We start from the raw sequence: 20,934 nt of genomic DNA on the forward strand, positions 1-20,934 counted from the left end.
TCTGAGCTCCTTTCGCCCAAGTAGCTGGCATTACATGTTTGAGCCACTGTATATGGTCTGGAACCAGTGGTTTTGAAGTCCACCCATAGTGTCCAGAGGCCATGGCACTCTTGAGGTCATTTTGTGTCTGTTCCTCTACTCACTGAACATGTACTGAGCACCTGCTGTTTACCTGGGCCTGTGGGGTGGGTGGGAGAGGGGTGTACTCAGGATAGGGAGGGGGAGGGCAGGCTGCTGCCAAGTAGGGGAGGGGCTGCTCAGGGAAGACCCCTGCCCGGGCCACTCTAGACAGAATTCTGGAGAGAAGGGAGTGTGTCAGCGGGGGCACAGCGAGTACAAAGGCCCAGTGGTTGGCCTGAGCTATGTGTCAGGAGTCCACTGTGGCCAGAGAAGAGGAGACAATGCCAACCTATTCCAGTAGCCACACAGGACGCCTTTCTCCTTGTCCACCTGCTGGGGCTATCCCCATCTCTCCACATTGTGTCCACATATAGGACTGCAGGTCACACAGCTCAATCTTAGGGTCTCTACTGGGTCTCTGCTCCACTCTGGGGCTGCAGCTACTTTGAGTACCTCAGAGCAGGCTAGGGGAGGAGAGGGAAGCAGAGGGCAGCCTCCCTAAGGGCTGTGGGGTGGAAGAAGTACCTGTCACTGGGGCCTGGGCTGGAGCGGGGCCTGGCGGGGGCCAGGCCCTGGCTTGGGGGCAGTGAGAGCAGAAGTGCTAGTATCAGGCCCCACGCCACACACCTTCTGCTGCAGGGCTGGGGCATCCTTTGGGGGTGGGGGTGGCAGATGGCCCTGTCACTCACTCATCTCCATGTACTCGGGCGTGAGGCCGGCGAAGGGCTCCAGGTTGTAGTCTACCTCGTAGCGCTGCTGGGGCTTTCTCACGTGCTCCTCGTGGTCATGCAGCCTCCGCCGCCTCAGCTTCAGGTAGCGGATGAACTTCTTCATCTTCCTGGAAGAAACGAGCATCAGCGGGGGCAACAGGGGCTGGGCCTGGCCTCCAAGCCCCATTGCCAAGTTCCCTCTTCTTCCTGCCCGCCCCCTCCCTCCCTCCCTCTCCATAGCACTGGAGTCTGAACTCAGGGCTCTACCTCGCAGGCCACGCCCTCAGCCCTCCTTGAACTCAGTTTTTTCAGATGCAGTCCTGTGTTTTTCCCAGGTCAGTCTCAGACACCCACCCTCCTACCCAAGCCTCCCACCCCGCGGGATTACAGATGCGACCCACCACACTTGGTTTGCTCTTAGAGATGGAGAACTGGATTTTGGTGCCAGTCCTGGGGCTTGAACTCAGGGCCTGGCTACTGTCCCTAAGGTTTTACTTTGTTCAAATCTAGTGCTCTACCACTTGAGCCACGTGGCTACCTCTGGATTTAGAAATTTGTTCAGGCAGGCCCTTAATTGTGTTCCTCAACATTTCTGCCTTCTCGGCGGCGGGGATTACAGGGCTGAGCCACCACAGCAACCACCCTTCCACCAGTTTTGTTTTGTTTTTCAGTGGTGACTTCTGCCTGGCTCAACAGGCATGGCTGTCTTTACTCATTCTCTGGGAGTCACGGTAGCTGTGTTGGTTTCATGGGAAACAGACAGTCCTGGCCAACAGCCATCTAAGCCCACAGGTGGTCTGGCCTATCTCAGGGACACAAGGACAGGGATTTGACCCTGTCTTGTCTCCAGGGAGCCAGCTGCTCAGGTCCTGCTCGGCCCCCTTCATCCCTCCAGGCCGCCCCCACCTCCCTGTTCCTTGCCATTCCTCACTGGCTGACGCTGGAAATCACTAAGGGCAGAGATCACCGTGGAAGCCCACCTGGGACCCCAGACCCAGACCCGCTGTGCACCCCTCTCCCCCCACGGGAGGCCAGGCCGCACTCACGGAATGCCGATCTCAAAGAGGTTGTTCTGGATCAGCTGCTTGCCCAGCATAATGATGCTCAACTGGATACAGAGCTCCATCAGACAGCCCCCAGGGGCACACTGCAGAAGGGCAGGCACAGGGAGCGTCAGCCCCGCCCCCCGGAGCTGGCCACGCCCCCAGAGAGCAAGCCCCGCGCCCAGAGAGCAAGCCGAGCGTCAGCCCCGCCCTTCGGATCCGGCCCCGCCTCCCAGAGAGCAAGCCCCGCCCCCCAGAGAGCAAGCCGAGCGTCAGCCCCGCCCCCCGGAGCCAGCCCCGCCCCCCAGAGAGCAAGCCGAGCGTCGGCCCCGCCCCCCCGGAGCCAGCCCCGCCCCCCGGAGAGCAAGCCGAGTCAGCCCCGCCCCCCGGAGCCGGCCCCGCCCCCTAGAGAACAAGCCGAGCGTCTGCCCCGCCCCCCAGAGAGCAAGCCATCAGCCCCGCCCCCCCGGAGCCAGTTCTGCCCCCCCAGAGAGCAAGCCTAGCGTCAGCCCCGCCCACAGGAGCCGGCCCCACCCCCAGAGAGCAAGCCGAGAGCCAGCCCCGCCCCCCGGAGCCGGCCCCGCCCCCCAGAGAGCAAGCCAAGGAAGGGTTGAGGCTCATTTGTGCCCTGACTCCCTGGAACCTGGGGATGGGATCTTTTTCTGGAAAAGGGGTCTCTGCAGATGTGGTTAAGTAAGAGGAGGTGCTGAAGTAGGGCAGGCCCTAGCCAATGGCCAGTGTCCTTATGAGGAAAGAACACAGAAGAAAGACTGCAGAGGGCAGAGCCTGGGGGGCAACAGGATGAGTGTACCAGGCCTGGCACACCTCCATCTTGCACTTCCGGTCTCCAGACAGTGAGCAGGCACACTTTTGTCATTCAAACCCTGGTTTGGGGAGCCCCCAGGTCTGTGGGCTGGGTGCCCAGAAGTAGAGCTGTGGGGGGGTGTCATATGGAGGGGTGGGCCTCCTGATCCCTTTCCTAGATCCACACCAGGTCCACACGTCCTAGCTGCAGGGAAGCAGGGCTTACAAGCTGGAAGCCTCACAGTGGACAGCTACCCGCCCCCCATTTAGGCCCAGGCCCTCAGCGGGGCCGTGTCTGGGTGAGATGCTCCACTCGCCTGAGGAGGAGGGCGTGTGGTGAGTTCCGGGGCACACTGGCCCTTCTCTGAGTTCTGGAGGAACTTTTTATATAGCTATCAAAATATTTGTCTTGGAGAGTCATGGTTTCATTAAAAAGATTATATCCTTTGCTTTACAAAGACGCCTCCCTTCGCCTCTGAGCATTGCCGAGTTTGGCAAGGTGTCCCAAGGGTGAAGATAATGCCATGGTGACAGCCCAGGGTACTGTGTGGCCTTTCACAAGCCCCCAGCACTGGGGAGGAGGCTGGGACACCTAGGCTTGCATTCAGCTGGCTGAATTTCCAGGCTATATTCCAGGCAGCCAGATTGCCCTGGACCTGATACCCACCCAGCCCTCTGAACTCCATTCCCAGCGTTCTGGCCAGGGAGGCCCACTCCTATTTCCTGATGAGTAGAGCTGTTCTGTGAGTTAGAAACAAGGCCTGGCTACCCCAGGACCAGGAATGATGATGCCCCAGCTATGTGGATGGAGCCATTGGTTGTGGGACAACTACAGTGAAGCCAGCCCCCAGTGGTGACTCAGCCACCGAAGGCGCTGGTGCCAGCCCCATGTGGCCAGAATGCTAGGCAAAAGCCACGTGTGCCTAGCTTGTCTGAGAGACAGATCAGAGAGACAGACCTTGCCACTGAGTTAAAAAAAAAGAAGAAAGTAGCTTAGTTCTGGTTTCCTTGACTCACTGTAACCACAGAAAGAAAGGAAAGGAAAGTGGCTGTAACTGGCTGCAGTCATGAGCAGTCTTCCGGAGAGTCTTGATGTGGATACCAAGATCAGAGCTCGGTGAGCCAGATGAGAGCAGAAGATGCCTCACAAGAGGAAAGGCCACGCTATGCACGTGGCCACCACACGTGGCTACCACATGTGCAAACACACGGGTATGCACACACCGTGCAGTCACGGTGTATGCACCGTGAGGCAAACCGAGGGCAAGAGGGCCGATGTGCAGTCTCCATTACCTCCTCCATCCGGAAAGAGTGGAAAATGTACACATAGTCCCCCGGGCGCCCGACAAATCTGGAACGATTACGGTGTTTTATTAAAGAGGAGACTTCACATGCACAGACCACCCGGGGGGACTGTGTTAGGGAGGTGCCCTGAGTCTGGGCCTTCTGGAGGCCTTGGTAGCCTTCCCTCTGGCCACATCCTGTTTGGGGACGAAGCTCCCTGGCTCCCCATGCCTCATACCTGCTTGCCTGCAGCCTGCAGCCCCAGCATGGCCCTGCCTCCCATTGTGGGGGTACTGCCTGGGGTCTTTCTTGCTAGGGGTCTCCTCTGCCTGGGGCCTGCATTGTTGGGGATCTCCTCTACCTGGTTGCCCACATCTGGGGTCCCTGTGGTCTGGGGTCTGTCTTCTCTGGAATCTATACTGTTGAGGGGCCTCTCCTGCTTGGGGTCCCCACTATCTAGGGTCTGTTTTGCTTGTGGGGGTTGTCTCTGCTGTCTGCTTCAGCTAGAACCAGGCTTTCCCTGAGCTCCACACTGTGGGAGCCCACTGTCTACCCCGTCACAGACTTTGGGGCCAGGGCAGTTGAGGTGGGGTGTGTGTGGAGGAGAAGCCACGGGCTGAGCGAGTCCCTACCGGCCTTTGAAGAATGCCACATAGAAGATGGGCGTGTAGGAGTTCACAAACTTCAGCAGGAAGGCCTTGAAGATCAGCCTGTCCTCGAAGCTCTTCTCCGTCTTGGGGACCTCTGGAGGAGGGAGAGACGGGGTTGAGCTGCAGCCACGGGCACGGTAGGCCCCTGGGTGGCCTCCCTGGTTGGGTGGGGGCCCAAGGCCCATGGCACGCACCGATGGTGGTAAGCCACCGGGCGATGCAGCCGTACACCTCGTCTAGCAGGATGATGACCACCAGGTTGATGATGACGGCTGTGGCCGTGACCGTGACCCGGATGTTGGACCGCACGGACGGAGAGGAGTTCATGGCCAGGGCGGCGGCCATGGAGATCCTATAGATGATCACGCCGAGCACGATGGCAAACGTCACGGCGATCTGAGGGAAAAAGGGACAGGCGTCTCGAGGGGCTCAAGGGAGCCCCACCTCCTTCCGATCAGCCCGCCCAGCCAGGGCTTCTGTCAGCACCAAGGCCTGCATTCCAGGGAGGGAAAGGACCTGAGGAGCAGGCAGCTGTTTATCCTGGGCAGGACACTCGGCTCAGGCCCTGGGGTCTGCGTGGTGGCACCGCCCCCCCCCATCCCATTCTGCCTCGGGGCGGGGTGAGCTCTCACCACCTTCCTCCTTGTCCCCTAGTGGAGCTTGGGTCCCAGTGTGCCACGCCCCGCACTGTCCCAGTGGCCCTACAGCAGGCTGACTGTGGGAGCGTTCTCCTCTATTTTGGGGTGACTGAGCACACAGAGCTAGGCCAAGCCCCCGCCCTGGGGGCAGCAGGCGTCACAATCCTGCAGGAGGCAGCTTGGGAGACATCATTAGGTCCCCCGCTCCTGCCTTCCCAGGAGCCACCAGGGACCTTCTGGCTTCTCCATGACAGAATTCTCTCTAGTCCCTGGCTGGTGTTCCCTGTCCCCTGAGAGGCAGCTGGGGGTGACGGGGCAGCTTGGCCCTACCTGCCTCATCTGGCTCTCTGTCCAGGCTGCTTTACTTATGAAGTAACTATACTAACAAGACCCAAAGGAATCTGTCACCAGTGGCTCGTGCCTGTCATCCTAGCTACTGGGAAGACTGAGATCTGAGGACCGAGGTTTGAAGCCAACCCATCAGTGAGCCCACAGAACCAGTGAGCCAATGGAACCATCAGCCAGCAGGTGGGACCAGCAAAGGTGTGGAATCACCAGTGAGCCAATGGAAACATCAGCCAGCCTGTGGGACCAGCAAGTGTGTGGAATCACCAGTGAGCCCACAGAACCATCAGCCAGCAGGTGGAACCAGCAAAGGTGTGGAATCACCAGTGAGCCCACGGAACCATCAGTCAGCAGGTGGGACCAGCAAAGGTGTGGAATCACCAGTGAGCCCACGGAACCATAAGTCAGCAGGTGGGACCAGCAAAGGTGTGGAATCACCAGTGAGCCACGGAACCATCAGCCAGCAGGTGGGACCAGCAAAGGTGTGGAATCATCAGTGAGCCACGGAACCATCAGCCAGCACGTGGGACCAGCAAAGGTGTGGAATCACCAGTGAGCCCACGGAACCATCAGCCAGCAGGTGGGACCAGCAAATGTGTGGAATCACCAGTGAGCCACGGAACCATCAGCCAGCAGGTGGGACCAGCAAAGGTGTGGAATCACCAGTGAGCCCACGGAACCATCAACCAGCAGGTGGGACCAGCAAAGGTGTGGAATCACCAGTGAGCCACGGAACCATCAGTCAGCATGTAGGACCAGCAAATGTGTGGAATCACCAGTGAGCCACGGAACCATCAGCCAGCACGTGGGACCAGCAAATGTGTGAAATCACCAGTGAGCCACGGAACCATCAGCCAGCACGTGGGACCAGCAAATGTGTGGAATCACCAGTGAGCCACGGAACCATCAGCCAGCAGGTGGGACCAGCAAAGGTGTGGAATCACCAGTGAGCCACGGAACCATCAGCCAGCACGTGGGACCAGCAAAGGTGTGGAATCACCAGTGAGCCCACGGAACCATCAGCCAGCAGGTGGGACCAGCAAAGGTGTGGAATCACCAGTGAGCCACGGAACCATCAGCCAGCAGGTGGGACCAGCAAAGGTGTGGAATCACCAGTGAGCCCACGGAACCATCAGTCAGCAGGTGGGACCAGCAAAGGTGTGGAATCACCAGTGAGCCCACGGAACCATCAGCCAGCAGGTGGGACCAGCAAAGGTGTGGAATCACCAGTGAGCCCACGGAACCATCAGCCAGCAGGTGGGACCAGCTTGCCTGCTCCAGGGCTCCTGCAGAGCTCCAGCTCTGTGGCCGTCTTAGGGGAGTTGTTGGACCAGAACACAGGTCAGCACCACAGCTTCACGGAGACTCCGCCAGTCCCTCTGGGAGGGCACCCCTGATCTCGCCCACCTTTGCCTTCTGGAACTTACCATGAAGATGATGGATACCAGGTTGGTGAAGTAGGCTGGGAAGCGGTCTTTCCAGGTCAGCTTCACCTTGTCTGTCTGTGACAGCAAATAAGCTGGGTCACTTTCGGGAGTCTCTGAGTGCCCATAGCCAGATGGTAAGCCCATGCAAAGGCCCTGTGTTCAGGAGCACATGGGCCCCTGCCACTGATACAGGTGCCACGGCACCTGAAGCACCAGGCCAGTGGCCACCCAGACCATAACGCTTTTATCCCTTTCCTGAGCAAGTTGATCCAAGCTGCCGGTGGCCCAAGGTGCAATGGTGAGGGCCATGCAGGCCACTGGCTGTGGGACGTGGGTCCTGGGAAGGCTTGATGGTAGGGGCTGGTGCTGGTGGCTCACACCTGTAATCCTAGCGACTCAGGAGGCTGAGATCTGAGGAGCACGGTTCAAAGGCAGACTGGGCAGGAAAAGTCTGTGAGACTCTTATCTCCCATTAACCACCAAACATCCAGAAGGGGAGTTGTGGTTCAAATGGTAAAGCCCTAGCCTTGAGTTTAAGCACCTGGTGTGTGTGAGTGGGAGAACGAAGGCACAGCTGTGGGGATGGTGGCTTCCCGTGCCCAGGGGGGCGGGACATTGGCAAGGTCACACCCATAGCAGCTTATGTCAATAAGCCTGGCTAATTGGGTGTCATAGCTGGGGACCATGAACTGCAGAGCTGCTGCTAGGAACCACGAGGAACTGACCCCATAAGAGGTGCGGCCATGGCAAACAGACATCCTAGGGTGACATCTTCCTGCAGGCTGGTGGAAAGGAACACCTCTGGGCTTGCCCTGACTAAGGAAATAGGGCAGAAGCCAAGTTTTTGGATGCCAGGTGGCTTCCGGCACCTGGGGCTCCATCTTCCCACCTGCTGCAGCCCTCTGTGGCCAAGAATGGGTGTGGTAGGCCCACCACCTTGGGATGGAATGAAGCCCCTCTGAGCCTCGGCTGCTGTCCCCTTGCTTTCTGCCAGCTCCTGAGACATCGCGCCTCAGGCCTTGAGCTGGGGAGGCGCCCTGGGACATGACAAGGCCTGCAGGGCCTTAGACACCGCCAGGCTGTGTACCAACTGGGATGACGACGCCTGGCCCCTCCCCCACCAGGCTGACAGCTCTGGCTTTGAGGTTTCTTTCCACACCCTTGAGCCCCACGCAGCCCCTGGGGGCTGTGAGAGGAGGGGCTGGACCTTGGGTGTACGCTCAAAGACATGTTCTTGGGAGGGGAGCTGCTATCCTAGAACACAGCCAGCTATGTTTGCGGCCTTGGCCACTCCATGCTTCAGTGGCAGAGCTGCAGGCGGCGGCGTGGACACACAGTGGAACACTAAACCTTACCCACCAGCAGACAGTGCCGGCTGACCCCGGCCCCTGGTTCACCCAAGACAAACACACGGCATTCGCTGCCCTTGTACCCCACCGGGAAAGGTGGCAGCTCCCGTACCTCTTTGTGCTTCAGCTCTTTCTGCAGCGACTTCTGCAGCACCCTGGCTTCATACTCAGCTCGGGGGTGATCCTGTGAAGGGAGGCGGGTCAGACCCGGGCCCCGAGGGAGCCTCGTCCGTCCCCCTACAAGCCCATGGGACCAGCTTGTGGCCGCTTGTGTCATTTTCAACTTTTAATTCCTTACCCCTGCCCCAACACACCCAGCTCTGCTGCACGGCCGTGGGATCCGGCTTATTTGGACACCCAGCCACAAACTGGCCCCTGGGGACACTGTGAGGAAGAGACTCAGTGAGAGGCAGCAAGCGAGGGCACCCGAGGTGCCTGCCCGGGACACCGGGTGCAGATCAGCGGGCACCGGAGGGAAGAAGGGGCTAGGGCAGGCAGAGGAAGAAGCAGAGATCCCGCCCAGACCGAAGAGCCGACAGGTGTGCGAGCAAGGCCCTCTCCCAGGAGAGCTATGAAAGATAAGAGTGACCAAAAAAAAAAAAAATATATATATATATATATGGCAAACCTTGACAGCCTCCTTCAGGAACCAGAAAATAAAAACAAAACAGAAAGATTGTTACTTAGGCTGCCTCCAGGGGAGACCCTGCCCTCTCCGAGGACCAGGGCCAAAGCCAATGGTGCAGGGGGCTGGGAGGATGGGGGAGGGGTGGGGAGTGGGGCTACGGGGGAGGGTCTGGTGTGGTGAGGGTTGCTGGGACTGTGGAGGACCCAGGGGTGCCCTACTGTGGCTCTAAGGCACTCCGTGGTAAGAGCCACTACAGGAACTTTCAGCCTCAGCTAAGGAATCACGGGCCGACAACTGGCCCAAACTTGGGGTTCAGACTATGGAAGAGACAGCACCATTCCATCTGAGGTCACCTCACGTGGGGAAGCTGAGTCTCCCACGATTGTCACCCTGAAATCAAGGCTGGCCGTCCAGGTTGGGATCCTGGTCAAGGGATGGGTCCCCAGGGACGGGACAAAGGGACTGTCCCCTGCCTGCGGTGTCCCTCAGATGCAGGCATACTAAGGAAGACCATTCTAGCCTTCTCTCCTTCCATACAACACAGGAAGGCCATTCCAGCAGGAAGATGACACATGCTCATTGTTCTAGTTAGAGGGGCTTTTTTGTGGTTGTTTTGGAAGTACTCAAATTTGAACTCAGGGCTCTGTGCTCGCTAGGCAGGTCCTTTACCAGCTGAGCCACACATACGGCCCTTTCTAGTTTTGTTATTTTGTTCTTGGATAGAGGCTTGCATTTTCCCCCTAGAGACCAGTCTCTGCCCATGATAGCAGGATTACAGGCACACACCACCATGCCTGACTTATTGGTTGAAATGGGGTCCTGTAACTTTCTGCCTTGAGCTAGGACCTCCCCGTCTCCCCCTCCTGCAGAGGTGGGGTTACAGGCAGGAGCTATCCTGCTCTACTGAATGTGAGTCTTTCCAAGTAAAGCAACAAGGAAAGAACTTGCCCTGGGGTCGGCTGTGTCCGTCCCTGAAAGGTGACCAGGGCTCAGCTCTGTCCTTGGCTTTGCCCCTGACGAGCCTGGGCCAGGGGTGAGTGGCGTCAGTCCTTTGTGAAGTGGAAGCACAAGCTGACACTAGTGTACAGATGGGTGGTGAGTGGGGCCTGGTGGTGGCTAGCCAGGGCATCATTCATGGGGGCTTCGTGTGCGCTTGGCCTGCCATCCCTTCACTCTCCCTCTGGTGAGACTGCTTCTCAGTGCTGCTTGGCAGGCAGACACACTGGGCACAGAGACGCTGGGCGGCGTGGCCAGGTCATGGGGATGGAACCCGGGAAGCCGGGGCGGCAGCCTCATCAGCGTTTTGAGGCTGCCGAGCCATTCCTGGCAAACCCGGTCTGTGGGCACAGAGCCACCACAAAGGCTCCTCTGCACCACGTGACTGAGGGTGAGTGACGAGGCAGTCTCACCCGCCCCAGCAGGCCATGGGAGAGAGGCCAGGGCCAGGAGGAGCCGCAGGACCACAAGGAAGCCGCAAGGGCCTCACTTCTAAGGTGAGCCCCTCAGGTGGGCACCGTGGCTCACGCCTGGCGTCCCCGCTACCCAGGAGGCTGAGATCTGAGGATCACAGCTCACAGCCAGCCTGGCAGAAAAGCCAGGGAGATTCGTTTCTCCAATTAACCAGCCAAAAGCTGGAAGTGGGGCCGTGGTTCAATGGGGTAGCACCAGCCTAGAGTGAAAGAGCTGAGCAAGAGCTTGAGGCCCTTAGTTTGAGTACCAACACTAGCACACACACACAAAAGTGACACCTTGGTCTAGAAGCAAGACTTAAGCAGTAGAACACTGTTCAAGCACAGCAAGGCCCTGAGTTCAAGTCCTAGTCCCCCACTCACATAACAACAGAGTGCGTGCATGTTACAAGATGGATTGATTACTCGCTGGCCTAGGCAGGGGCTCTGCCCACTGCTGCCCTGCGGAGTCCCCGTCCCTCTGCACATCCACTCGCCCTAGGAATGCTACTGGAGATGGCTGTTAGGGGGCTAGAGGGGAGGGGGCGTCCTGCCCTGACTGGGTGCCCTCTGCAGTGAGGGCCGCCCCACACCCACAGGCGGGGAGCCGCCTCTGAATCCCAGGGGAGGTTTCCCAGCTGTTCTGCCCAGTTCTACGTGAACAAGGAGGCCAAAACCACTGTGGCAGATGTGGAGCAGTTGCTATGACAACCGAGGGCATGGACTACCAGGGTGATGAGTGGGGCACGGGTGGTGCTGGACCACCTCACCTCAGCCTCTGCCGGTTCAAGGGCACGGATCAAGGGGTCTCGTGCCTGGCCCAGGGAAGGAGTCACGGGGAGGAGGACGGGGGACAGACGGACAGGGAGACCAGCCCAAGGCCACTCACCTCATCTTCCTCGAAGCCCGTGAGGTCCCAGAGGTAGTTGAGTCTCATCTGTTTCCGCTTCCAGTGCTCCATGAACGTGGCGGCTGTGGGGAGCGGGAGAGCAGTCAGGAGGCCTCGTCCGGGCTCCCGGCAGCGCCACTGGCCTAGAACTTGGGGGAGCCCAAGAGCCTGGACCTCCCACAGGGACCACGGCTAGACATGTGGGCAGGAGGCAAGCAAGGCCTGGGGGCAAGCAGACCCGGGTGGCCTGGCAATGCCCATTGGAGCCGTTTGCTCTCGTGCTTTAGAGGCTGAGGGGTCCAGGCGGGCATCTGGGGCCTGGAAGGAGAAGCTGGGGTCAGGGCTGTACCAGCTGCTCCTCCTCATCGTCTTTCACAGATGCCCCCTCCTCCAGGAAGCCAGGTGCTCCCTCCTCAGTCTCCCATCCTGTGGGAAGAGTGGGCTCAGGGCAGCCAGGGGCACGAGCAGAAAGTATCTCCTCACAGAAGCTACCGAGATTGGTTTCAGGGGCTCGGGTGTCCCCTCAGGCTTCATGTGATGGCGTGTACTCCCCAATTAGTGTGAGGGGCGTAGGGCAGAAACACGACCGGCCAGGAAGCTGCGTGTGGGGCCTCCGGGAAGGGATTAGGTGGGAAAGGTCATCCAGTAGGCTTTACGGGAACAGGGAGTGACCAAGGGCAGACACGCGTGCTGTGCTGTCTCTCACCGCGTGATAGCCCGCTCCATCTGAGGTCTGCTGGCAGGAAGCCATGTGACCCTCAACCTCCAGAACCTTGAGCCAACATGAGCCTCTTTCCAAAGCCCCTTGGTGTAAGCAAAGCATGTCAAGGTGGCCCCTCCCCAAGCTTCATCCTGCTTTACTGTCCCCGCTGACCAGCCACGAGTCCCGACAACCAGCTAGGGTGGAGGGGGATGGCTGGACACAAAGTCAACAGAGCTGACCACTGCTGAGCTAAACCCACCAGGTGCTGCTCAAACAGTAAAAGCAGGCCGCTGTGGCTCAAGCCTGTAATCCTAGCCACTCAAGAGGCTGAGATCTGAGGATCACGGTTCAAAGCCGGCCCGGACACTCAAGTCCATGAGACTATCTCCATTAACCACCAGAAAATTTGAAGTGGCACTGTGGTTCAAAGGGAAGGGTGGTAGTCCTGCAGAGCTCAGGGACAGTGCCCAGGACCAGAGTTCAAGCCCCACAACTGACCAAAAAAAAAAAAAAAGAAAGAAAAAAGAAAGAAAACACCCCAGTTCAAAAGATCCTACACAAGAGGTGAGAATCGTGACGGATCGGGTGGGGGGCGTACTGGTGTGAGTCAGAGCCAGAGCAGCAGGGCACGGCCCTGAGAGCAGCAGGGCACGGCCAGGGCCAGTAGTGGCTTAGGAAGTAGAGGGGGAGAAGAGGAGGAGGAGGAGGAGGGGAGAGGAGCACGGAATCCCTGCTCCCATCTCCGCCTCACTCACTGATTCCCAGAGAGCCCACCAGGCCGAGGGAGAGCAAGGCGTCCCAGGCCCCCAGCTCCTGGGTGTGGGGAGGGGGGGCGCTACTCAAGAGCCTGACCTGTTCTTGGTTTAGTTTGAGAAAGAACATAAAGGCTCAGGTGACAAAAGAAAACAAAATAGACAAATGGGATTAAATCAAACTAATAAAAAGCTTCTGCTCAACAAAGGAACCAATCCACACAGTGAAGGAAAAGTATTTGTAAACTAGCCATCTTCTAGGGAACACTCAGAAATTCAAACAACTCCATGGGCGGCGGTGGGGTGGGTTGGGGTGGGGCGGGTCAAGGTGGGCAGGAGGGGGTGGGGTGGGTTGGGGTGGGGTGGGGGAGGGGGGTGGGTCGGGATGGGGTGCTGAGCACCACCCCATGCACCCTCCTGGAGACCAGCCATCCTTCCCCCAAAGTCATACAGTGCCACAGCACAGCTGGCCAGTGACAGAGGGCACTGGTGCCTCCTGGGCTCACTTACATCAGAGCCGCTTCCATGAAGGGTCCACGGTGTGCGGAGGCAGGGACCCAGGGGTCACCCTGCCAAGATCAGATGGGTCAGGAGAGGATGGACCTGACGTCCGGAGCGGGGGTGGGGATACAGCACAAGCCAAGAGGCAGGAGCCATCCGGGGAGTGGAGGTCCAGCCTCCTGCATTTCTGCTCACTCCACAGCTCCGCCACGCAGCAGGCCGCACAGTGCCTGGCGGCAGGAGACCAGCAATGCCACAGCGCAGGGGCCAGAGACGGGGTGAGGGCTCCGCGGGCCCAGTGTCGGGGGGGGGGTTTGGAGGGAACCCTTGGAGGATGGGGAGGCTGGATGGGCCTGTGATGGAGTGACAGTCACCAGAACCCGGGCCAGGCCTCTCAGCCACTCCGAGGTGGAGGGACAATGAGCAGGACTCTCCGGAGCCAGCCAAGGGCCTTTACCTCAGCAAAGACTGGGTTTCGCAGGTCCAGAAATGAGAAGGAAATGCGTGTCACTTATGCCACCACCAGGTCTGGATTTTTTTGTTTTTAAGTAACAGTGTGTACAGCTCCAGACCCAAAATGCCTTCTATTGCATCTGTTCCCGGTGGCGGAGCCCGCAAGAGGGGACAGGGGACATGGTCACTCCCAGCAAGGGGCATCAGGACAGAGCTGTCCCCCACACCCTCTGTGGGCACTGGGGGCTATCACCCCACCCTGGGGCCACGGAGCCTTCCAGTGTCACCTGCCTCTACCCAAGCACCTGGACATCCAGTGCTGACCTGCCTCTGGCCTTTTAATCCCTGAAGACAATCACAACCCTGGCTCCCCCTCCGCCCTGTCCAGGGCAGCTGCCAATCAAAACCTCAGGCATGGCAGGCGGCCCTTCCACCCCAGGCTGACATTTCATTCTTGGCGACTGGGACTGAAATCAAAATCACCTCCTTTGTTCTCCGTGGAACTGACAAGCAGTTCAAACCCATGATTAGGCTGTAATTTCAGAAAATTGATCTCAGCAAATAGCTAAATGGGCTCTGAGGTGCTAAGATGTCAGCCGTAGCAGGCAGGGCAGGCAAAGGCTCAGGGCCCATGCATGGGGGAGGGACTGCCTTCCTGGGGCCTGAGAGAGCCCCCACCCCAGAGCCATCCAATGGCGCCAAGGATGGAGTGAGGGGTGTATGGGGGATGAGGGGGCGGGGAAGGACATGGAGAAGAAAGAGAACCTCCAGGGAAGAAAGCCCCCTCCGGGTACTGTGTGGGTAATTGAAGGAGAGATTAAAGAAAGGGGCTGGAGGCCTCTACTAATTGCTCTAGACAGGCTGAGGGAAGGAGCCCAGGGAGGAGTGTGTGTGAGTGTGAGTGTGTGTGTGTGTGTGTGTATGCGCGCGCACGCATGCGTGTGGCGGGCAGCGGTGACATAGCCGCCCGTTCTGGCTCACCTAAGCTCCTTCTCTAGGAGGACAGCTGGGCGGTGTCTGGTACTTTCCTGATGTTTTTTTTTTTCCCTTGGAAGGGGAGTATGTAGCAGGAACTTGCACTTGATTTCCCGCCTGCCCTTCTCCCGTGGTGGGAATGGAGCTGGGAGCCAAGGGCAGGCGAAAGAACATCCAGGGATTCATTGGCAAGCTGACCTTACTCACTGGGCCCTCCTGGCTGGGGTGGGAGGTCCTGTCACAACAGGGCCACCTTTACCCTTGAGGATCCAAAGCTAAGGGGAGTATGTTGGGACGGGGATGTGGGACGAGGGCATTTACTTGGTCCTTAGCGGTGGACATGCTGGGCTGTGGGTCTGATCAATCAGTTGGCTGTATGGTCTTGGCAAGCCATGCAATTTCACTGCCCCCATCAGAGAAAATACCTCTAACCACCTGCAACCAGCAGGGCTTCCCTGTTCAAGAGACAGGTTCTGGGCCCAGAAGGGAGAGCCCCTCCGTGCAGTCGGCTTCCCTCCCAGCAACTCTGTACAGAGAGTGTGCCCGTGCTCACACCTGTAGTCCCAGCCACTTGGGAAGCTGAGAGCTGACGAGGGCAGTTTGAAGCCAGCCCTGCCAGGAAAGGCTGTGAGACTCTGATGTCCAATTAACCACTAAAAAGAAAGAAGTGGAGCTGTGGCTCAAGTGGCAGAGCACAAGCTTGGGCAGAAGAGCTCAGGGACAGAGCGAAGGCCCTGAGCTCAAGCCCTAGGACCCAGCTGGGGTATGGCCAGGGGCAGAACACTGGCCCGGTGGGCAGGAAGCCCTGGGCTCTGGAAAACAAGCGAGCGGCCTGTTCAGGGGCCCCCTGTGGGGCTGCTTCAGCCAAATCTGCTGCCAGCTCCTGGAAGCCACCAGCTCCACACCCAGGCTCTGCTACGTCTTCACCAACCCTTTTCCCTTAGCTGGAGACCCACCAAGGAGGTGGCAAGGCCTGTGTGACCAAGGTGGGTGTGTCCTCAGGGCCAGTGGCCTGGGACCGGCTCCTCAGCCCACTTCTGTCTACCTCTGACCATGGTTAGGACAGCGGAGCTCCTGGGGAGCCCTGCACCCCAGTTCCTGGCCTGTTCCAACCTGTGGCCGCTCTGCCACAAATGCCACAACCAGCTCAAGGTGCCGCCCCTCTTTCCAGAGGCCCCCTTGGGCTCTGCCCCCAGGGGGTCTGACCATTTCCTCCTGGAGGCGAGGATGAGGCTGGGCAAGTGGGGGTAGGGGTCCTCAATCCTATGGCCCCAGCAGGAAAGGCCCCCCACATGTCATTTACTAACCAAAGTCATCAGTGGCCACAGCCACAACTTCCTGAGTTAGGGACTTGCAGGAGGGGGATGGGAGGGGGAGCCAGGCCTGGCTGCATGCTTGGAATTGTGGGTTAATTCTCATCACAGCCACTGCTCAGAGCTGGGGGACTGCAGGCAACTCATGTCCCCGAAAGACACAGGAGGCCCGCAGAGGTGCCCTGAGCACTGATTGCGAGACTACACGCCAGCCTGGTCCAGGCAGCCTGCCTGTGCCACCGGGGTTGGGTAGGAAGGCTGTGGATCTCCTCCTGCCCCCCATGTGGCCTGGCCCGGGGCTCCTGGAGCGGGGCGCCCTCCTGCCCTGCCCCCTGGGCTCTGGGCCAGCAGGGACTGTTCCCTCTGCTCCTGTGACACAGAGGTCTGCGGGCCACACAGGGAACTCTGCCCTCCCCACAGATGACTGGGCCACACTTACCCCAGAGGGCCATGAAGACAGAGAAGAAGACGGTGGCAGGGTTGTCGAAGAGGTGGCTGGCACGGGCTGTGGCACAGGCCGAGCTCATTTTCCAGTAGCTGCAGGTCCTGTCGCACAGCGGGCACATGGTGATGTTGTTTCTCTGGTCACACATCTCCATGCTGCAACGCAAGGGCATACCTCCAGTCCCCTGCCACTGGCACCCAGCACAGCCTGGGGCCACAGTGGGGGGGGTAGGGAAGGTCGGGGTGGGTCCCAGCTGTGGCCACATCTAGCCCCCTGACTCCCCAGGACAGCCCTGGCCCTGTGACACTCACTGTCACCTGAGTGTGGTGGGGCCCTGGGCTCTGTTTAAGGCCTAGTATACACATGCGCTCTGTGTGTGTGTGTGTGTGTGTGTGTGTGTGTGCATATGCATGTGTACCAGTGCTTGAACTCAAGGCCTCATGCTTTTTTGCTTTTCTTTTAGTTGGTCACGGAGCTTGAACTCAGGGCCTGGGCCCAGTCCCTGAGCTCTTTGGCTCAAGGCTAGAACTCTACCACTTTGAGTCAGAGCCCCACTTCTGGTTTTCTGGTGGTTCATTGGAGAGAAGAGTCTTGTGGGTCCTTTTCTGCCCTTGCTGGCTTTAAACGACGAGCCTTAGATCTCAGCCTCCTGAGTAGCTAGGCTCACTCAAGGCCACTTTTGGCTTTTTGTGAGTAGTTTACTGCAGATAAGAGTCTCACAGACTTTCCTGCCCCGGTTGGGTTTGAACCAGGATCATGAGAGCTCCGTGCTGGGAGTGGTGGTGGTGTCTGTAATCGCAGAGGCAGATGCAGGAGGCAGATGGAAGAGGATCATGGCCCCAAGCTAACCCGAGCACACGTATAAGACCCTGCTAATCCATCCACTGAACAAAGAAGGGCGAGGGTGAGGCTCAAGCAGTTGGGTGCCGACCTAGCAGAGCAAGGCTGTGAGCTCAAACTCCATTGCTGTCCCCCAAGCCCAGAGAAAATCTACCATTTCAGCCTCTTCTGTGCCTTTTCCCCAGGCCAGCGCCAGTGCCGAGGGCATGGGTGGGGCATCTCCTCGGGCATGGGGAGCCCCCTCCCAGGAGGCCTCCTGGGCAGAGGGGACCCAAGGGTCGCACTCAGTGCACATCTGTTCTGCTGCCAGACAGGCTCGGCTGGGGCCAGGGGCGCAGCACGTGCGGGACAGGAGGCACCGGGCCCTTTCCGCTTAGAGCCTTCTGCAGGCGGGTGGGTGCTGCACTGCTGAGCCCACGCTGGGCCTGCACCAGCCCAGAGAGGGGACGTGACTGGCCTAAGGCCACACAGCACAGCGGGACTTGAACTCTGGTGTCTCCCCGGAGGTGGGGGTCTCTACCGAGACCCAGGGGTCCTGGGCTGGGTCCTTGCTCTCCTGTCCTGCACTGTGGCCCTGGACAAGTCCTCAACCTTCAGATTCCATTTTTCTTTCCGGAAAAGGCCCTTTGGGCTATGGCTGGCCCTGAGCGCTCTCCTTCCTGTGATGGTAGACCAGATCTTGACCTACAGATAGGTGTCCAGGCTGCCGCGCTGGCCCCGGGGCCGGTGACCATCCAAGGAGCTGAAGTGGATGCTCTGCGCTTTGTTTTCTTTCCATTTCTGGATGCACATCAGTGAGCAGCTTCCTCCTGCTGCCCCACGCTGGCGTTTCGTCCTGCCGGCCCCGGGCCCCTCTGCCTGGCTCTTCTTCTGAGTGTCGTCATCCTGGGTGTGCCAGGGACGATGTCGGGGTCAAGTGATCAGGATGAAGGGGGGGTGGGTGCAGCGAGAGCCTGCAGCGGGAGTGCATGGGTGCATGTGTGTGCACGTGTGTGCAGAGGCGAAGAAGGACATGCACAGTGGGTGTAGCTCCGGCTGTCTGTCTGTCTGTGAGCCCTGTGGCCTGGCACACCCCCGCAGCTCCCAGCACCAAGTCTAGCAGGGGGACAAAAATGCCTTTCTCTGGTGCCTTAGGTCCAGCCTAGGAACAGGAAGACCGTCCTTCAGGGAGGAGGGGGATGGGGTGCCCAGGGTGGCACCACTGGCCTCCCTCCCCAGGAGATGGACCCCAGGGGCTGTGTGCCCCAGGTGTCTACTTTAGGTACCCATGGGACAGAGATGAGGGGACGGGCCTGGCCTTGCTCTGCCTGGGCCTCCAGGGAACTGTTGCTTGTGTGTCTGTGCCCTTTCGTGGGGCATCACCCCCAGGCTGCAGCCCCTCCCCTCAGGAGGGAGGGGGATGGGCTCCCCAGGTGTCCTCCCGGTGCCTTCCCCCTGCTACTCCCTCAGGCTTCCAGTGCTCGCAAACACAGCCAGCCTCTCAGACGCACTAGACTACACACAGCAAGGGAGAGGCTTCGCTTTCTTCTGGGAGGAGGGAAATGCTGCAGCAGGGTGAGGGCACGGCTCATGTATCAAAGCATCACGTATGGGCAGCCATTGGCACACACCTGCAACCCCAGTCACTCAGGAGGCTGAGATCTGAGGGTCATGGTTAGAAGCCAGCCTGGGCAGGAAAGTCCATGAGACTCTTATCCCCAATTAAACCAGCAAGAAGCTGGAAGTGGAGCTGTGGCTCAAGCACTAGAGTACTAGCTTTGAGCACAAAGGCTCAGGGATAGCACCTAGGCCCTGAGTTCAAGCCCCAGTACTGGTACAACAAAATAAAAGCATGACATAAAGAAGACAGGACTGGGTGCTGTCTTTCTGTTCGGAAGCTGAAGCCTCGAGGCTCCTCGCTCAGGGAATTCGGGATGTGAGACATTCCACACAGAGCCATCAGAGCTGCCCGGAGGGCTGGCTGAGACCACAAGCTCCTGCACTATGTGGGCTCAGTGGGCTTGGCTGTGCTCTGGGCACACTGGGGCCACGGGCAGCCCGTCAGCCTCCAGCCCTACAAAACCTCAACACCCATGTGCAGGTTGATCTTAGCAAGCGGAGGGCAATGTGCCCGAGGGAACGAATAGTTATCCGGGGGAAGAGGACGTTCAAGTGAGGCTGGGCTGCCCGGTCCCGGGGTCCTGACACAGCCCCCTCAATCTGACATAACACACGATGGGGGGGAGAAGGCGTGTGGGAGCCCTGCCTCAGCTTCCCCTTGGTCCCTAGGTCCCCGAGCACTGTGACATCCCCACTAGGGCTCCTCAGGTCTGGGACATGACCAGGAACGAGGGAGGGGAGTCCCCCCCAGGGACTATCGCAGCCTGGAAGGTCTCACGGCCTCCTCACAGAGAAGGCGGACTGGTCTTGTCACAGATGACCAAAGTAGAAAGGACAGCAGACAATAAGTCTCCCATGCATGCGCAGGCCCCGTATTTACTTTATAATCCTTCCCTCAACCACGCTCACCTCATCGGCTCTGCCCAGACAGCCCCCGCGTGTGCAGACGACTCGTCAGTGCGTGTCCCTTGTATCTGGCGTTCTGGAGGTGGCGCCCAGGGCCCTGTGCTCGCTACACCCCGGTTCCCTCCAGCTTTAGTTATTTTCAGACAGCTTCTCCCTTTCACCTGGACTGGCATCTGACCACCATCCTGCTACTCCCGCCCCCACCCCCAGATGCTTGGCGTGCAGACTGGCACAGTCACGACCAGTGCTGGGGCAGGCGGGCCCTGAGAGCCTTGTTCTTCCTGGGCTCGCCTCAAACCGTGGCGGGGAGTAGAGGTGTGAGCCAGCCGCCTGCCTGCGGTTCCCCCCGCCAGGCGCCATGGAGGAGGGCGCAGCCTACCTGGGGATGTTATCATCCACGGTGGCACATCCGTAGAGAAAGACGATGATGCCCACGACAGAGGCGGGAATCAGCATCTGCGTGTAGGCCCCCAGCCAGGCGAAGTACAGGCCAATCTTCTCCCCAAAGTACTTCCTGCATCCAGACAGAGGCAAGCTAGCTCCCCGCCACAGACCAGAGGGCCCACCGGGCCCTCCCCCAGACCAGCCCCCCAGACCCTCCCCTGGGAAGGACCACTGGAATGGCCACTGTGGCTCTCCTCCAGGTGATACTACGGGCACTGGGCCCCCCTGCGGCCTCTCTCTCCCTTTTCCTTTTCCTCCTCCCTCGGGAGGTACTGGGATTTGAACTCAGGGCCTGGGGGCTTGCTAGATAAGCACTCCACCACTTGAACCATGTTCCCTGTCCCTTGCACTTTAGCTTGTTCTTTGAGGAGGGAGCCATCTCATGTTTTTCCCCAGGGATGGCCTGGACCTTGGCCTCCGGCCTCCAGGGTGGCTAAGATTACAGATGTATGCCACACGCCCAGCCCGTCAGCTGAGATGAAGTCTCGCTATTTCCCCCATGGCTAAGCCTCGACTGGGATTACTTTGTTTCCTGAGTAGCTGAAATTGCAGGCAGGAATAATCCACACTTGCTCATTTCTCCCTTTTTAAGATATAATAATAATAATAATAATAATAATAATAATAATAATAATAATAATGCATTCCTTTTTTGGTCATGGGGCTTG

The 20,934-nt window shown here is 59.0% G+C and overlaps 1 protein-coding gene across 1 annotated transcript in view; it reads right to left on the reverse strand.

Moving 5' to 3' along the window:
* Ano1 (anoctamin 1) overlaps positions 1 to 20,934 on the reverse strand; it is a 63,232-nt gene that overhangs the window by 9,336 nt on the left and 32,962 nt on the right. Inside the window, exons 11-20 of the mRNA XM_090347192.1 lie at positions 20,202 to 20,336; positions 16,472 to 16,632; positions 11,336 to 11,418; positions 8,483 to 8,554; positions 7,022 to 7,096; positions 4,806 to 5,007; positions 4,594 to 4,705; positions 3,971 to 4,028; positions 1,877 to 1,977; positions 810 to 958 (exon numbers count right to left, since the gene is read on the reverse strand). Of these exons, the coding sequence (XP_090203318.1) occupies positions 810 to 958; positions 1,877 to 1,977; positions 3,971 to 4,028; positions 4,594 to 4,705; positions 4,806 to 5,007; positions 7,022 to 7,096; positions 8,483 to 8,554; positions 11,336 to 11,418; positions 16,472 to 16,632; positions 20,202 to 20,336 (1,148 nt within the window). The remainder of the gene's footprint in view (positions 1 to 809; positions 959 to 1,876; positions 1,978 to 3,970; positions 4,029 to 4,593; positions 4,706 to 4,805; positions 5,008 to 7,021; positions 7,097 to 8,482; positions 8,555 to 11,335; positions 11,419 to 16,471; positions 16,633 to 20,201; positions 20,337 to 20,934) is intronic.

Source organism: Megascapheus bottae, chromosome 16 (genome assembly GCF_031878675.1).
Source record: "Megascapheus bottae isolate mThoBot1 chromosome 16, mThoBot2.hap1, whole genome shotgun sequence".
Lineage (NCBI taxonomy): Eukaryota > Metazoa > Chordata > Mammalia > Rodentia > Geomyidae > Megascapheus > Megascapheus bottae.